The sequence below is a fragment of the Trachypithecus francoisi genome, unplaced genomic scaffold (genome assembly GCF_009764315.1).
Source record: "Trachypithecus francoisi isolate TF-2019V2 unplaced genomic scaffold, Tfra_2.0 Lachesis_group12, whole genome shotgun sequence".
In the NCBI taxonomy this organism is placed as follows: Eukaryota; Metazoa; Chordata; class Mammalia; order Primates; family Cercopithecidae; genus Trachypithecus; species Trachypithecus francoisi.
In genome coordinates this window covers 24,388,924-24,408,505 of record NW_022681457.1, presented here as the reverse complement: position 1 = coordinate 24,408,505, position 19,582 = coordinate 24,388,924, and the positions used below count along the sequence as shown (strand labels likewise).

At 36.3% G+C, this 19,582-nt stretch overlaps 1 protein-coding gene across 8 annotated transcripts in view; it reads right to left on the bottom strand.

Moving 5' to 3' along the window:
- Positions 1 to 826: 826 nt before the first annotated feature.
- ATG4C (autophagy related 4C cysteine peptidase) overlaps positions 827 to 19,582 on the bottom strand; it is an 84,623-nt gene continuing 65,867 nt past the window's right edge. For 5 of the 8 annotated variants that reach the window (XM_033225120.1, XM_033225119.1, XM_033225118.1 and 2 more), the window contains one exon: positions 942 to 2,107. In XM_033225120.1, the coding sequence (XP_033081011.1) occupies positions 1,940 to 2,107 (168 nt within the window). In that variant the 3' untranslated portion in view covers positions 942 to 1,939. Of the gene's footprint in view, positions 2,108 to 14,409; positions 14,471 to 19,582 lie in introns of all 8 variants that reach the window. The other 3 variants (XM_033225117.1, XM_033225124.1, XM_033225123.1) reach the window with 2 other exon arrangements.

The following is a 19,582-nucleotide window of genomic DNA, read 5'->3' as shown; positions in this document are numbered from 1 at the left end:
ATAAATTGACCCTCTCTCAATTATCATGCATGCATTCATTCACTTACACATATAAGTCAATACTGTTATGTGTGCATATTATGTAAAACAATTTGATTCCAAACATTTATTCCCAGTCATGAGGATGACTGTATTGTAAGATTTGTCTGTAAAATATACTAAGTGTTTTCCATACAATTCAATGTAAAAGATATTTTTGCCTCCTCTCACATTAACTTTGCCCAGGTGTAATCTTGTCTCATTCCAATAATCTACCTAAAAATGATCCCTAAATATGTTGAGGAAATAACAATGCTACTCTGCGGCTCTTAAGCTTTCATATTAGTTCTTGTAAGAACATTGACAACTGGTTCAGACCCACTTCAAGGTATGGGTGCTCTCATTGGATGTGTTTACTGTAGAATCCTGTGAATACTGCAGCTATGTAGGAACAGTAAATTGCAATAGCTTAGATCAGAAGACTGCACTGTATAAAATCTGGTATACCACTGGCTTCTGGTTCCTATATTGCTTTGACAGTCTAGGAAAATTAGTATTGGACTTAATTTGTCCTGTCTGTACCTAGACTAAAGAAAATTTTTAGATTCCAGACTATTTATTTCAATCCAGTAAGTCATCCTCACTGAGAAATGTCAAACCTGATTTTTCTCATCAGGTATACTAAAACAATCCGCCCACCCTCTCTTTCAGCTTTACATGCAACTCTAAACAAATAGGTTTTCTGATGGAAGAGATTAATGACTTTAGATGATACACAATTTTATGTCTTTACCAGTAACGTTTCTACACTGAAACATGAAAGCTCCACTTAAAAAAATTAATATTGTTTTCAAAGCAATATATGCATTTATTATAAATGAACAGAATTCATTTGAGACATCGATTTTTCAAATGAAAGGATTAAAATAATCCCAACATTAAAACCAAAACAAAAGCATTTTATCTTCTCACATCTTTATTATGTATTTTATAATCCTAGCCCAATAATCACTCTTGTACTTTTAGATCACAAATTTGCCTTTAAGTAACAAATAATACACTTAAGGCAGATTTGCCTTATAGGTGGCCTCAGCTTCTAAACACCACTACACTGCTTTATATAAAAAAACAAAAATCACATAGAAGAGAACCTAGTGACATCTTTCTTGGTACTTTAGATTTGAAAACTGCATAATAAATTGAGTTCCCATAAAATTTTGCCCTTGGGATAGGAAACAAACACTACTACTATTTTATAGTTGCCTTTATCTGATTTGATTGGATGCAGTTATAATAGTATTAATAACATAACCTTTACATTTGTGAGGGAAAACCAACACTTTATATTCACTCCTCATAAAAGGTTCAACAGCAAGCATAATGAGGAGCCATTATAAAAATCATATTGCAAAATATTACTTTAACTCATAATTCTGCTTATATAAGTGTATGCATATCACAGTTAACAAATACTATTTAATTATCAACACATATGCAAAAGCATTCTTTGATTGCATTAATAGCAGTAGGCTAGACAGCATTAAAGCTTCCTTCTCTGATCTTCTGGTCATTAGTACAAACTGAGAATTTTGAAACTATTTGGTGATCCCAGTCTTTGGGGGAGGGTTAATATCACAAAATCTTCATGAGAACAATGGGCTCACGTGGAAGACTTTGAAGACTAAAAGCCTTACAGTTAAGGCAGAATTATCACTAGTAGATCTTAGGGAAATAGGAATGCAACCAGAATCACTCAATTTATTTATTAGAAAGCAAGATTCATTAAATCATTCCTCTTTTAGAAAAATATCTTTAAACTTTTATATTTTCAAATGTTCTTTTTCTTAAAGAACATAAAAAATTAAGATATTTGTGAAAATAAACATTTCGAATACACTTGTTCCTCTTCATTTTCCCCTTTCAACGGAATTATTCTCATCAAGCACAAATGTACTAATCTTTAAAGCAAGACAAACTCTTCCATGCTAAATCTTTTTAATCGTTTCTTTTCATCCTCTGAAAAAAGGTCTTCTTCATTGGTTGTAGTAGATGTAAAATCATAGTCTCTGGAATGACCATTTACAAAAGTAAATAAGGGATATTTCTCCTTAGAAGAAAATTTCAGCATCTGTAACAGAAAGTATAGAAGAATTCCTTATTGGATGCAATAGTGCACACTAAGACCACATGACAAATCTACCGTTTTAGCCCTGAACCTCCCCTGTTAGCTTCTTTCATTTACATTCACCCAGTGCTGTTCCTTTACCTGTTCTGGCTAAAAGACAAAAAATGATTAGCATTGTATTGTTTATTTATAGGTAAATACATGCTTCTTCATTAGGATTAAATCATCAAAGAATATGCTCACTCACACCTCCCACTTCCCCAAAGTAAGTTTTCTGGTCACATTAGTTTGAAAAAATACTAGAGAGTTAGGTTGTAATTTATCTTCTTTAGGTAGTAATAGACAATGAAACAAAATGGTATCACTGACTATGGTAAAATACTGTAAAAGAGTGTTTGGTAATCTAGGCAGTAAACTGAGTCGGAAGGTCCATTCTAATCTCTGTTTTGTAACTTACCTTGATGTGACCTTGGACACATCACTCTACCTGAATAACATCTATAAAACAGGGCAATCACTGCTTGGCTTTTTGGCTAAGACCAAGTGTATAAAAACAGAGCAAAAGAAATCCAATTTTTCTACCTCAGAGAACTGTTAAGAAGATCAAAAGCAATAATATGAAGTTATTTTTAAAAAATAACTTTGGTCTTTTCAAAGATTCTCTTTTAAAAAATATTTTAAGTAAACTATTTCTACAATAATCTAGTCAACATGAAAAATGGTCTTCTCACAAATAGTAATAATCCACATTTTACATATTATCTTCTAAAGTTACACTACATACAAAAAAAAAGGCAATACCTAGAATTTTGTGAGGATACTCACAATCTTTATAGCCCATCAATTTGGAATTCACAAGTATAACATCAACAATTTTAAATATTTCTGTTAAACAAGTTCTATTCAAAAATTTTAATGATTTTCCTTAAAAAATGAATTAAACACTTTGAATAAAGGATGTTCTGACAAAAAGAAATTTTCAATAGGTAATCAGGGCCACCGGGATTCCGAAAAGTTACTATGCAATTTACAGAGAATGCTAAAAAGAATACAATATTTATATACATCATAATTGTGTCAGTTAAATGCAATTTGTTTTTTTTTTTTTTTTTTTTTGAGGCGGAGTCTCACTCTGTCGCCCAGGCTGGAGTGCAGTGGCCGGATCTCAGCTCACTGCAAGCTCCGCCTCCCGGGTTTATGCCATTCTCCTGCCTCAGCCTCCCGAGTCGCTGGGACTACAGGCGCCCGCCACGTCGCCCGGCTAGTTTTTTTTGTATTTTTAGTAGAGACGGGGTTTCACCGTGTTAGCCAGGATGGTCTCGATCTCCTGACCTCATGATCCGCCCGTCTCGGCCTCCCAAAGTGCTGGGATTACAGGCTTGAGCCACCGCGCCCGGCCGGCAATTTGTTTTTAAAAGATAATTTCAGAGGTAAAACTACATTATCTCAAATGTCAACATTCACCTGAAGGATCATCAATTTCTTATATATTACATTTACAGATTCTCTTGAAACATGGCCAGATAGGTAGGCCTAGCATATGATATAAAATAAAAAATAGTTCAATGAGACAGCTATATAAAACATATTTTTAACTGAATGGAAATGAACCATTTAAAAACAATCAATATTAACAAAACTAGACATGACGAAAATCAGATCCTATAGTTCATACTGTGCTTATTTATACATTGCTAAAATTTATTTATATCCTACAAAAGAGGTAAGAGACAAGAGCAAAAATGTGTAAAATGAAAAATAAGAGGCAGAGACTATTGGCATCTGATTAATCATCTTTCACCTCCAGCCAACAGCTGGAATATAGTCCAAAAACTGTTGTCATTTTTATATTCATTTAATGTCACTTGTAAAAGTCCAGCATCTAATGGGCAAGTATCCACATATCATTTTGAGATCAACACAGCAGAGCTAACATTATCATCTCTTAGTCCTTTCTTTCAAGATTAAGAAAGGAGTTTTCCGGGTTTATTAATATAGGACTAAGTTGCTCATCAAAGTTAAGATTCAAATCTGTGTCCCAGGTGAAAAAAAATGTCAGAAAGGAACGCACTACCCTTTAATTTAAAAATGCATCTACTTTTTGCAAATCTTTTTGCAAATGGTCTCCTTATGCACAATATTTATTGATTCAGGCTTGGAGAATTATTTTCCAAACTTTCCTGAGTTTATTTAAATATTTTAAAGAGTATCAAATTAACAATATATTAAAGGTTTACCCAAATGAGTTGAAAATTTATGTCCACATAAAATCCTGCACATGGATGTTTATAATAACAGCTTTAATCACAATTTGATTCTGAAATTTTAAAATGTAAAAAGGTTAGTGTTCTATTTTATATTACAAGAATGGCTACACTGTCAAAACCTTAAAAGTCCTTCCATAATGGATGATATAAAATCCAAATGAAAAAATACAATTTAGGCTATCTATGTGACATGGAGACACTATACAAAATCAAAGTTAATCTAAATTATTTGAAAACTTGGAAAATGTTTATTATATAATCCTAAAAAAACAAGATATAAGCCAGGCACGGTGGCTCACACCTGTAATCCCAGCACTTTGGGAGGCCAACGTGGGCGGATCACGAGGTAGGGAGATTGAAACCATCCTGGCTAACACAGTGATATCCCGTCTCTACTAAAAATACAAAAAATAAGGTGGGCACTTACAGTCCCAGCTACTCGGGAGGCTGAGGCAGGAGAATGGCGTAACCCAGGAGGCGGAGCTTGCAGTGAGCCGAGATCGTGCCACTGCACTCCAGCATGGGTGACAGAGTGAGACTCTGTCTCAAAAAAAAAAAAAACAAGATATAAAGTTACAAAATTTAGTTTCAATTATGTTAAAATAATTTCAAATATATATTTTGAAAAGACTGAAAGATAACGAAATATTGTTATCTCTGAATGAAAGTGATTTTTCTCGTGTGTGTGTGTCTGTGTGTGTGTGTGTGTCTACACACACACTTGTATTTTCCAAGCTTCTTTCCTTTGAAACATACTCTCACTCTGTCGCCCATGCTGGAGCGCAGTGGCATGATCACGGCTCACTGCAGCCTCGACCTCCTGGACTCAAATGGTCCTTCTACTTCAGGCTCCCGAGTAGCTGGGACTACAGGTATGTGCCACCGTACCTGGCTAATTTTGTATTTTTTTATGCAGATGGGGTCTCACTATGTTGCCCAGGCTGGTCTCAAACTCCTGAACTCAAGTGATCCATCTGCCTCTGCCTCCCAAAGTGTTGGGATTACAGGCATGCGTCACCACGGCCAGCCTATTTTTCAAACTTTCTAACATGTAATTCTTCTATTACATAGTAGGAGAAAACTATTATTTAAAAAAATTTTTAAGGTAACTGAATTAACCATCTCATAGTTGTTTTTTAAAAGGGAATTCAGTGGTTTGCTCAACAACTTTAGAACAGGCAATTCTATACTCTGTTACATTATAATAACACAGCTGAAGCTACACTGAATCTACTTTATTAGCTAAAAGGCAAAGCATAGATTTCAGGAGATCAAATATTTTTATCACACGTACTGAGTTGACAGGTTTCAGAATTTACAAAAGAAAAAGCTGGAGGACAGAAGTTAAGCAATGTATACCATAATAAAGCTAGTAGTTGGCAGGACAGAAATAGAACCAGGAGATGATCGCTTCTCCTCAAGCCAAAACTTTTTCCACTAGTCCCTGCCACCACATATATAAAATTATACCCAGTACAGGGCAGTGTACAGCTATGTAGCATATATTCACCACACTAGAGCTATACTCTATGTAGTGGTTAAGCTCCAAAGTCAGCCCATATTGCAAAATCAAGCATTGTCAAAAATCACCTTTAACAAGTCTTTAAATTGCTTAAAGGGTGATATGCATAATCTTGTGCACACAACCCTGTTCAGTAATATGTATAAATGTAAAATATATAGTAATGTAAATAGTACAGTCATGTGCCACATAATAACATTTCAGTCAACAAGGACCACGTACGACAGTGGTCCTATAAGATAATGGAGCTGAAAAATTCCTATCACCTAGTGTTGTCACAGCTGTCATAATGTCATTCCACAATGCATTATTCACAAGTCTGTAGTGATGCTGGTGTAAACAAACCGATTGTATGGCAGATAAAATTATGTACAGTACATAATATTTGATAATAAATGACTTAGTGGTTTAAGTATTTACTATACAATATTTTTTATTATTTTAGAGTGTACTCATTTTACTTTTTAAAAAAGAAATTACCTATAAAACAGCCTCAGGCAGGTGCTTTAGGAGGCACTGCAGAAGAAGGCACTGTTATCATAGGAGATGACAGCTCCATGTGTGTTACTGTCCCTGAAGACTTTCTAGTGGGACAAGACTTGGAGGTAGAGATAGTGGTATTGATGATCCTGACCCTGGGTAGGCCTAAACTAATGTGTATGTTTGTGTTTTCATTTTTAACAAAAAAGTTTAAAAGGAAAAAAATTTAAAAATTTAAAAATAGAAAAAATATTAGAATAAGAATAGAAAGAAAATATCTTTGTAGCTCTGTACAATGTGTGTTTTAAGCTAAGTGCTTGTAAAACAGTCAAAAAACTAAAAATAATTTAAAAGTTTATAAAGTTAAAAAGTTACAGTAAGATGGTGAAACCCCATCTCTACTAAAAATACAAAAATTAGCCAGGCATGGTGGCGGGCACCTGTAATCCCAGCTATTCGGGAGGTTGAGGCAAAGAACTGCTTGAACCTGGGAGGTGGAGGTTGCAGTCAGCCAAGATTGCTCCACTGCACTCCCGCCTGCAACAGGGCGAGACTCCATCTCAAAAAAAAAAAAAAAAAACAAAGTTACAGAAAGATATGGTTAATTTATTATTGAAGAAATATAATGTTTTCTCATAAATTTAGTGTAGCCTAAGTGTACAGTGTTTATAAAGTCTACCATAGTGTACAGTAGTGTCCCAGGCCTTCACATTCACTCACCGTAGACTCACTGATTCACCCAGAGCAACCTCCAGTCCTGCAGGTGCCATTCATGTAAATTCCCTACACAGGTACACCATTTTTTAATTTTTTATACCATCTTTTTATAATATCTTTTCTATGTTTAGATACATTTAGATACACAAATACTTACCATTGTGTTATAACTGCTTCTAGTATTCAGTACAGTAACTGGCTGTACAGATTTGTAGTCTAGGAGCAACAGGCTATACAGGTTGACTACTCCTTACCTGAAATGTTTAGGACCAGAAGTGTTTCCATTTTGGATTTTTTTCAGATTTTGAAATATTTGCATTATATACACTTACTGGTTCAGCATTCCAAAGCTGAAAATTCAAAAATCCAAAATCTGAAATCCTAAATATCCCAAACAGCATTTCCTTTTGGTATCATGTCAGCACTCAAAATGTTTTGAATTCTGATGTATTTTGGATTTCAGATTTTCAGATTAGGGATATACTCAACCCATCCATACAGCCTAGGTATGTAGTAAGCTATACCATTCCAGGTTTGTGCAAGTACATCCAATTATGTTTAAACAACAATGAAATCACCTAACAACACATTTATCAGAACATATCCCCATCATTAAGCAATGTATGACCGTATATAATAAAGAGTATACATGGAAAAATATATTCCTGTTTTTTATTACAAGAGCTCATATAGTTAAACTAAGCTAAGTGTGCAAGTGATGTTAACTATCCTATTTCCTCACTACAAAATCTTAAATCCTTGTATCCAACTTTTACCCCTCACTGTACTTAAAACACTCTCTTAAAAAAATACTTTCTTCTAGCCCTCAAATAAAAAGGCCTGTTATTAGTTTCTATTATTTCTACTGCAATCAACACTGCTGAGTATTTCTTTCTTAAAATACCATTTCCCTGATTTCTGCGATATTTTGCTTTCCTGTTTTTCCTTATATTTTCTGAATGATTTATTCTCCATCTCCTCCTTCATTGACTCTACTTATTTCCACATCCCGAAATGCAGATAAAAATCAATTGTTCCTTTATCTTCTCTCTACATTCACTCCTTCTATATTCTCTTCCTTAATATTATCTACTATCAGTCTCAACAATTTCTCTGCTAGGCTTTATTATCATCCATGTTTTTGCAGATGGGAGAACTGAAATATTGAGGGATTAGGTGACTCGTATAAGGTCACACAATTAGTAACTGACACAGTCAGGATCTGAGCATAGGTAGTTTTGTTCTGGTATAACCATTACCACCTCCAGCAGTAGTCAGTGGAGGCATGACTGCAACATCAATTTAAATTGATCATAAAATTTCCATTTCTTCCTCCTAAAAGTAGCTCTCTTCCAGACTTCTCCATTTCTATCAATGGCAACATCATTTACATTAATTAGGAATATTTTGTTGCAAGTGACAAATAAATAAAAAATAGAAAACAATAACAACAATTTCAAATAATACAAACTGTTTTCACCAGTCTGACATTGCTACTTTGATTAATTGATATCAGATGAACAGCTTCTACAATTCTCTTGACCTTTCTCTCTGAATCAAATAGGACTGTTGAAACCCCAAGTGTTAGTTTATATTCACTGAAGGGGCAGGTGGATGTAAGAGAACAGCACTGCATCTACATCCCATTACAGCAGGAGAGCAAAAGCATTCCCAGAAACTTCCAGCACACACCCACTTATATTTCACTTACACCAAAGTGTTTCTAAAGAAATAGGAGACTAGAAAAATGAGTATTTGGTGGATACTGTTACTGCAAACAAAATCAGGATTCTTCAGCAAAAAAGAAAGAGGGATGAGTATTGAACAGATAACCAATGGTGTTTGTACACCATTCAGAGATGAGAACCACAATAAAAATAAAACCGGCTCATGTGCTCAGGAAGGACTGGAAGGTTTCTTTAGGATGTGTGGTCAGAAAAGACCAAGCTGCAACCTGAATAACTAGCAGTGCCCAACCTTTCAGGAACAAGGGACCGATTTCATGGCAATTTCTCCATGGACTGGGGGGTGGGGATGGATTCAGGATGATTCAAGTGCATTACATTTATTGTGTACTTTATTTATATTATTACATTGCAATATATAATGAAATAATTATACAACTCACCATAATGTAGAATCAATCAGAGCCCTGAGCTTGTTTTCCTGCAACTAGACTGTCCCATTTGGGGATGATGGGAGACAGTGACAGATCATCAAGCATTAGATTCTCATAAGGAGCATGCAACCTAGATCCCTTGCATATGCAGTTCACAATAGGGTTCACACTTCTATGAGACTCTAATGCCACCGCTGATCCGACAGGAGGCAGAGCTCAGGCTGTAATGCGAGTAGTGATGGGAATGGCTGTAAACACAGAGGAAGCTTCGCTTGCTAACCTGCCGCTCACCTTCTGCTTGCGGCCTGGTTCCTAACAGGCCACAGACTGGTACCAGTCCGTGGCCCAGGGCGGGGACCCCTGTGAATGACAATAAGGAACCAGACATAAAAGTTCTGGGTGATGAGCACTCTAGGCAGGGAAATCAGAGAGTGCAAAGGCCCTAGGATGCCAGCACACTTTGCACATTCAAAGAACAGAAAGCAAGCCAGTGTGGCTTGCAGGTAGAGGAAAACAGTAAGGGTGGTACACAGGGCCAGATCACTCAGGTCCCTATAAGCCAAATTAACACAAGATATAGGTTTCACTGCTCCCTTAAACAGTCTACCTCATAAATATCCTACCATAGATTTCCCACAACATTTGACCTTGGTGGTTCTGCTCAGGACGTTTCTATCATCTAGCCATCCTTCATACTTCTTGTCTGATTGTACTAAACTCCATCAGTACTTAAAGTTCCAGTCCAAGTTCCACTGACAACTATCTCACTCTACAGTGATTATTCCCTTCTCCAAAGTCCTATACATTTGTCTAGTACAATGTAAGGATTACAAACATGTACTGTGGAGCTAGACAGTATCAGCTCAAAACTTGGCTGATACTTATTAATCAAATTACTATACCTGTCTCATTTTCCTTAGCTGTGAAATGTCAGTAATGATAGTATCTATCTCACAGAGTTGTTGTGCAGATTAAATCAGCTAATATATGTAAAGTACTTAGAAGATTGCCTGACATCTAATGTGTTGGCTTTATCATTATTATTGAACTATCATAATATTAGTCTTCTGGCATTTAATTGTACAGTCATTTATCTTTAACATCCATTTCATGTCTCCCCAACTAAACTATAAGCTGCTGAAGATTTTAAAAGAACTCAGTTTCTATCATTAGATCCCGGAAGTATAGAAGACCTAAGAAAGTTACAAAGTCCCTCAGATTTCATGTGGAAAACACAGAACCAGAAGGAGGACCTCTAGGTGAACATAAGCCTGAAACACTAAAGTGATTTCAAAAAGACCTTTACGAAAATAGTGATGGGCATGGGAAACTCTGTACCACTGGAGAAAATGGGAGTAATTGTCCTAGAAGGGGAAACAACCCTATTCTCTTACTCGACTATAGAGCAAACCTATTCTCTTACTCTGTAAGACTACATACAGGCTGATTTCAACTCACCAAAAGAAGAAAGTTTTTAGCAATAACGGTCTATCTGAAAATTGAAAATACTTCCAGGAAAAGTCATTAGCTCACTATAACCTGAAATAACGATTAGATACTCAACTGTCTGGAACATGGACTGATGTATAAATAGGGGACTACACAGCATAGTGCTTATGAGCACACAGTCTTGAGTTACTGTCTCAGGTGAATCGCAGTACCACCATTTATTAGCTGTGGCCTTTGTGAACACCGCTAAACCTTTCTAAATGTAAGATTCCTTATCTGTAAAATGGAGACAAAAGTAACTATCTCAGAAGGTTTGGTTGGTTAAATGAGATAATATACCACAGGTGAAGACTCAACAAATGTTAGCTTTGGACCGAACAACTTCTAAGATCTCAGGGATTCAATGGCTATAACATAAATTGTGTTTTGCAGCTAGAAGTCAACTAGCCACTTGTAAATTTTTCCCCTGTGTTGATATACATTCTACAATCAAATAATTCATTCCCTAGTACATTTTCATTTGTGATTTTCTGTCCTCAAACACCAGCACTACTAGGTAATAAGATTAACAATGAACCGGCAATGTTTATCCTTGAATGACCAAATGATTAATAATCATTAAATTGAGAACAAATGAAAAAAATAAGAATAAAAGGGGGTATGAGATAAAATTTAAAAAACTACATCAGGCCATTTACAACACAACAGAGCAGGGGAAATGCAACCCAAGTTTGTGAGTTAGGAAGGAGATGTTTCGGTGGGATACCCATGAAAAGTAAGCAAATTCATCTTGCGGAACTTGAAGAGCAACAGTATACAAAGGCCAGAGACATCACGGAAAGCAGAGGGGAGACTCAAAACGAAAACCAAGGAAACTGACAAAAACTTGTATGAACTCAATTCCCAGGTCCCTCCTTGCAACCAATACCCTTCTTCACCCCCTCTCCAGCCATCCCCCATATAGGAAAATGAAGATGTATTCTTTGGAAAAACTGAATAGAAAGTGATATGAACTCCAGTACACTAGACACAGTGATGACTTCAGAAGCTGAGTAACTGTCAGTCTAAAAATAGGAAACCGTAGGGTCCTCGGTATCCTTTACTTCCTGCTCCTGGAGCTCAAGCAGACAACATATATTCATTCCACAGGCTCTTAAGATACGGCAGAACTTTTCTTTGAGAAAATGAAACAACTCCAGAGAAAAGACCACCACTTACTAACATGTGGGGGTTACCCAACAAAAAGGCAAGTTCATTATATGATCATCCTAGTAAGAAAGTTAACAGCTAAAAAGACAAGTTCAAACACATGGAGCTTCTACTCAGCTTTTTACTGCCTTACTATTAAATATAAACAGAGAGAAGGTCACTAGTCATTTAGGGGAAAGCATATAAAGGAAAACCAGATGATTAAAAGAAAAAACAGCTGGACGTGGTGGCTCACGCCTGTAATCCCAGCACTTTGGGAGGCTGAGGTAAGCAGATCATGAGGTCAGGAGATCGAGACCATCCTGGCTAACACGGTGAAACACTGTCTCTACTAAAAATACAAAACATTAGCCGGGCATGGTGGTGGGTGCTGTAGTCCCAGCTACTCAGGAGGCTGAAGCAGGTGAATGGCATGAACCCGGGAGGCAGAGCTTGCAGTGAACCGAGATCGTGCTGCCGCACTCCAGCCTGGGCGACAGAGCAAGACTCCGTCTAAAACAAACAAACAAAAACATGAAAGAGTCCAGAAGGAAGCATAAACAACAAAAGAAACAGAAGAAAACTTCAAAATTACTATAATTAATTTTCTAGGGGAAAAGAGAAACTACATCCACAAAAAAGAAAAGAATTACATGAAAAAAGAATAGAAAAAAAATCAATAACAACTAAAAATGTAAGCATCCGAATTGAAATTTAAGAACAATAGAATAGGTAGAAGGTAAAGCAGAGGGAATCTTCCAGGACAAAAATATGAAGACATGGGAAACAGAAGGAAAAAAGAGAAAAATTAGGGAGCAATTCAGAAGATCCAAACTGTAGAATAAGGATTTCAGAAGATAAGAACAAAGAGAAGAAACAATTATTTTTAATTTCAAGGAAATTTCCCATAATGGAAGCAGGACAATCAATGACAAAGAATGCAAACCAAGACACATAATGAAGCTTCAAGATATTAGGGATAAATAACTGTAGCTGGCTGGGTACAGTGGCACATGCCTGTAATCCCAGAACTTTGGGAAGCTAAGGCAGGAGGATTGTGTGAGCCCAGGAGTGCAAGACCAGCCAGGGCAACATAGTGAAACCCTGTCTCCACAAAAAACGTAAAAATTAGCTGTTGTGGTGGTACACACCTGTGGCCCCAACTAGTAAGGAGGCTGAGGTGGGAGGATGGCTTGAGCCCACGAGGTAGGGGCTGCAGTGAGCTATGATTGCACCAATGCACTCCAGCCTGGGCAACACAGCAAGATCCTGTATCAAAAATAAAAATAACAGTAATAATTATAGCTAATATTTTAGTGCTACTATAAACCAAGCACTAGCCTATTAAATCTTTAATCCTCATAGTGATGTTACAGAGAAAGGTAGCTATTAGTATTTTCATTCCATGAGAAAGCTGATGCACAAAGAAGGGAAGCAGTGTGACTAAAGATACACAGCAATTAGGTGACAGAGCTGGGATTCTAACCTAAAAACTTTCAGAGAAAAAAAACTTCATTTGGAGGAAAATAATGCAGAATGACATTAACTTCTTAACAACCCTAAATGCTAGAAGGGAGTGGAACAATGCTTCTAAAGTTCAGGGGAAAAATTATTTTCATTTTAGAATTCTGTATCCAATTAAAGTATCAATAAATTAAAAGATAAAGCTGGTCAACATGCAGGAATTCAAAAAATTTACCATCTATGCATGTTTTCCATAGGAAGGTACTACAAAATATGCTCCAGCAAGAGAAAGGAATAAACTAAAAGATTCAGAAGATAGGAGATCAAATACAGGAAAGTGGCATCCGGAAGTTCCAAACTGACCACTCCGCACCAGGCCTAGAGAACAGTTAAGACGAGAGTGAACAGAAAACAGAAATGAGCAAATCTCCAGAAAAAAAACCAGATTTTTTCCTATGTTTATAATTATGAAAAACTTACCGCTAGGTAGTTGACAGATACAACTGAACATTTAGAAAAAAAATAAATAGGTAAAAACAGAACTAAGGATATGAAAAAAGGGGGAAGGAGTACTAATTCCAAGATATACAAAGGACAGGAAAAAAGAAATGTAATCATAGCACATTATGTGATTAGTAAACAGTATTATGGACGTGTAATGTGAACACTGAATAGTGACTAACCAAAATCTGTTTTATAACTGTACTGTGAGTATGGCTGGGAGAAGAGAAACAACGTGAAAGGGTGTGGGAAGACCGTTAAATCCTCAAGTACTGTAACTGAAAAATAACAAAGAATGTTTACAATGGACTACTCAAGAAATTGCAGAATAAGCACATTACAGCAGGTCCCCAAATAATGTCATTTCATTCAACGTTGTGTGATTATAATGTTCATGAAGAAAAAAAATCAATTCCCAGCCACAGCCATCTGTGTGAAGTCTGCACATTCTCCTCATGCCTATGTAAGTAGGTTATTCCAAGTTCTCTGGTTTCCTTTCACATCCCAAACATGAGGTGAGCTGGTGTGTCTGCACTGATCCAGTCTGGGAGAATAGTGGGGTGTGTGTGAGTATACCTTACGCCGGGTAGCTTCCCACCTTGCGTCCTGAGCCTCCAGAATAGTCTCCGGCCACCTACAACCTGAACTGAATAGGCCAGCTGGAGAATGAATGAATACAAATTATTGCCAAATAAAAATGTGTAAGGTATACAACAATCATACAAATGCTTAACAATAAACACGCGGCAACAAAGCGCTCAGTGAGCCTGCCAGATTTGTAATTGCTATGGAACTGTGTGGTGGCAGGAGGTGCTTCTTACAATTTTCGCTTTGCAAACTATTCCTTGATTTAACCCACCACCACAACTGCTGTCGCTCACTGATCCACCAACAACTGTAAGATAAACAATTATCTTACATTTCTTTTTTTCGAAGCTTTGTTTTTCTTGGAGTTAGTATTCCCATTCCTTTTCTCATTTCCTTAGTTCTCTTTGTAGCTATTTATTTTTTTAAAATGTTCCCTCATCTCTGTGAAATACCTTAATCTTTCTTAAATACAAGTACAGCTCATATTTATTTCAATGTTTAATATTAGAAGTATTTAAGTGTTTATTTGTAAGTTTGGTGATGCTTCTGTGACAAGAACTATGTCTTAGGAACTTAACTCTTGTTTATATCAATTATCCTATGGTAAAACCAGTTCCATTTTATATCGTTTCATTTAAAGTCACAGTTTCCAAGAACCTATCAATGATGTTAAGGGAAGACTTATTGTTCTTAGAAATGCAGAGGTAAAATTCTAAATAAATAGCTAAAAGTTAGTTAAAAGTGAGTATCTCTGAGGAGGTATTCTGTGGAGTGGGAAGTAACATGGCAAGGGACTCCTGATTTTCAGCATAAGCCTTTTATTGCAATTTCCATTTTTAAAGTTAGTGTATGTCCTACTTTGATAAATATGAAAATTAATTTTTTGAACAAAACATATTTTGAGTTGTGCATTGAATAAAAGGACTATTCCAGTTTTAAGATAAATACACAGCAATTTAAGGAAAATAGAAGAACTAGGTAAAAACACACTGTAGATTTTCTATAACTCAATCACTGACCTCTTTACTAACTTATAAGTAAGACAACTTTATAACAAAGTCTCTTTAATTCATTTCTTCATTCAACAAATATTATTTACTGACCTTCTACAATGTGATAGCCAGTGCTAAGCACTGGGGATACAAAAATAAACAAAACCAACAAAATCCTTCCTTGTTGAGATGACATTCCAGTGGAATAAACAGATGATAGATAACTAAACAGAATGTGTATATATATATGATACAGCAGAATATATACATATATGTGTATAGTGATATGTGCTAAGGAGAAAAAACAATGAAGGAAGGGAATTCCAAATGTTTAAAAGATGCCCAGGGAAGACCTAAGAATGTGACACTTGAGTAAAGATCTGAAAGAAGGGAGAGAACCATGAGAATATCTGTAGGAAGAGAATGCCAGGCACAGGAAACAAACAAAACCCATGAAACAGGGGTGGGCACTGATCATTTTCAAGGAGACTAGTGTGCCTGTACTCAAGAGAGTTAAGGAAGAATGATAGGGAATGAGCTCAAAGAGGCAGCAGGGAGAAGCAGAGATTCCATTTACATAAAGCCTTGTGGGTTTGTAAGAGTTTGGGCTTTCACTCTGAGTTAGAAAGCTACTGTAAGATTCTTTAAAAAATTAACATAATCTTAGTTACACTCTAAACAAAATCACTCTGGCGGCTATGTTGCTTCTAGACTGTGGACAGAGCAAGGGAGATCAGTTAGGGAGCTACCGGAATAATTTCAAGGAAGATGTGAAGATGGGCCAGGGTAATAATGAGAGTGGTGAGAAATTATCAAATTCTAAGTACATTTTAAAGAAGAGATGATGGGATTTGCTGATGCGTATGACATGGGGTTCGTGAGACAGAGAAAGGGATCCAGTTTTTGGGCTAAGCACCCAGGAAAATGGAGTTGTCATTTATTTAATAATCAAATTCTTTTCATTTGTTATTTTACTTTACTTTTATAATTTACTTCAGTACCATAATTTTTTTGGATGAATAGAAGATACAACCTTAATCTCATGTCTCTCTCTAAATAGTACTCATGGCAAAATTTTAAAAATATTTTTAGTTTATAGTCACATCTTACACCTTAAAAAAATAGCTAAAACAAGTATTTTATAAATACAATAATTAGGAGCATCATAATGGAGTAGCTTATATCAAATCAACCCTACCACCAAGAACCGCCACAAGAAATGGATGAAGTACAGCCAGGTGCAGTGGCTCACACCTGTAATCCCAGCACTTTGGGAGGCTGAGGTGGGTGATTACCTGAGGTCAAGAGTTCGAGACCAGCCTAGCCAACATGGTGAAAGACCAGCTGTACTAAAAACACAAAACTTAGTGGGGCATGGTGGCAGGCACCGGTAATCCTAGCTACTCAGGAGGCTGAGGCATGAGAATCACTTGAATCTGGGAGGCACAGGTTGTAGTGAGCAAAGATCGCACCACTGCACTCCAGCCTGGGGGCCAGAGTGAGACTCCGTCTCCAAAAAAAAAAAAAAAAAAAAAAGGATAAAGTATGATAGATAAAACAACTGTTGGAAAGCATCTGAGAGCAATTAAGACAATTTAAGTCTTGAGAAATAAAAATCTTAGAGAGGCAAAGTCTATTAAGAAATGAGAGAAGCCAGTGATAATGGAATAAATATCTTTAAGATACTGAAAGAAAACAATTGCTAACATGGAATTCTATATCCAGTAAAAATATCCTTCAACAACAAAGGCAAGTTCTTCCTCTTCCCTTCCCCTCCCAAACAATTCATTTTTAAAGCCACTAGACGGGGCTAGGCAAAGTAGGTATGCATGTCCAGGTGGAGGTCAACTGGGTATGTCGAAGACAGATTGGAACCTGGCAGACAGCAGACATCACTTTAACCAAGGGGTCAAAGTTAGCATCACCAATAAAGAGACAATAAAAATCACACGCCAATCACCAGGAAGCAGTCAAAAAAACATAGCATCACTTTGGTGATATATCTGGCAAAGATGTATAACCTGAAATTAATGAGGAAACTGTACAGACAAACCCAAATTGAGAGGACAATCTACAAAATTTTCAAAAGTGTCCTGTAAAAAACTAAGAAACATGTATCCTGTTATCTTAAAAAATATAATGTGAAAATCAAAAAAGATGATTAACTGTTCCAGATTAAAGAAGATTTAAGATGCATAAATGTAACATATTATTGTGAACTCAATCTTTTTGCTACATAGACATTATTGGGACAACTGGTGAAACCTGAATAATTTTTGGGGAATTAAATGGTGATAATGTACAATGCCACTTTTCTGATTCTGATAGTTATATTGTGATTATGTAGGAGAATGTCCTTATTTCTTAGTAAGAAGTACACACTCAACTATTCTAGGGTAATGGGGCATCATGCTAACAATTTATTCTCAAATGGTTCAGGAAAAAATTATTTGTATTATATTTACAACTTTTCTATAAATTTGCTATTGTTTCCATTTTTAAATGAAGGCATAATAAAGATGTATTCAAACAAAAGCTGAGAGAATTTATCACCAGGTAACAGCACTAAAAGAAATAATAAAGTTCTTCAGAGACAAGTGAAATGATCCCAAAAGGAAGCAGAGTAAAAACAGGAAAAAAAAATGAAGGGCATCAGAAAGGGTAATACTGACTCTTTAAAACACAATGCCTTGTGGAATTTAAAATCCTACAGGATTCAAGTATTTGATGACACAAAGTACAAAAACAGAATTTAAGGTAAGAAATATTACTAAGAGATAGAGGAACATTTAAAAGTTGTAATTCAATAGGAAGACTTAACAGTCCTAAGTTTGTATGTAACTAATAACAAAGCCTCAAAATGTATAAAACAAACAAAAAAGATCTTAAAGGAGAAATAGACAACCTACCATCACAATTGGAGACTTTTATAACATGTCTTTCTGTAATTTAAAAATGATATAGGAAAGAAAAAAGAACGTAAAATATTTCAACAACATAATTACTCAGACATGAGGGGAGGTAGGGAGGAAGATTATTAACAGGAAGATTAGAGACAGTGTTAACTAGAACTATTCCAAAGAGATGCTGAAATCTGAAGAAGGCAAAGAACAGAAGAATGGTTGTTTTGGAGGCACTCCATTAAACCTGATTTCATCATATTCATCTGACCTTCAAATTTTCTACTCTCAACTCTCCTAGACCATCCGCCTCCCTGTCCACAGGGATTTCCACAGTTGACCATTTCAATGAAATAAAATATACTACTAAACTGACTTGAAATTCTGCTCTCCCCATCATGCCAAACTCTATTGTTCACTTTACCTACTCCTAATTCAAGGCTTTCAAGAGTCTTAAAGCAAGACATGAAACTCTATTAGGTCCATTATGATTAGAAAGACACTTACTCTTCTCCTGGTGATTTTTTACTCATTGTGTGGTGGATCTAAATAGGGCAGGTTTCATGGACATGTTAAGATCCTCACAGAAAATGCAGTGAATACATACTATTAAATATTTTTTGAACTCCCCAAATTAAATTATGTCTCTTCTATTTTTCTTCCTCAAGACACTGTATTTTCTTCTTGATGAAACTTTTAACTTTTGTTATACACTTGTGTGTTTAATGTCCACTGGACTGTAAGTTCATGAAGCCAGGAGTCTCAACTATCTTGTTGACCACTGCATATCCAGCTCTAGACAGTCATTCAACAAAATGGACCCTTACTATGAGCTAGGCACTGTTCTAGATGCTTTAGGATATGTCAGTGCTTTGACTTACAGTTTCTGTTTGTTTTTTATTTATTCCCAATGCTTCAGTATGACTTACGCTTTTTTTGTTCTGTTTTATTTTGAGACAAAGTCTCGCTCTGTTGCCCAGGCTGGAGAGGAATGGCACAATCTTGGCTCACTGCAACCTCCGCCTCCTGGGTTCAAGTTATTTTCATGCCTCAGCCTCCTGAGTAGCTGGGAATACAGGCACACACCACCATGCCTGGCTAATTTTTGCATTTTTAGTAGAGACGGAGTTTCACCATGTTGGCCAGGCTGGTCTTGAACTCCTGACCTCAGGTGATCCGCCCACCTCGACCTCCCAAAGTGCTGGGATTACAGGTGTGAGCCACCATCCCCTGCCCAGTATGACTTATGTTTTGAAAGAATTACGGGGCTGCTGAATTGAGAACCAGCTAG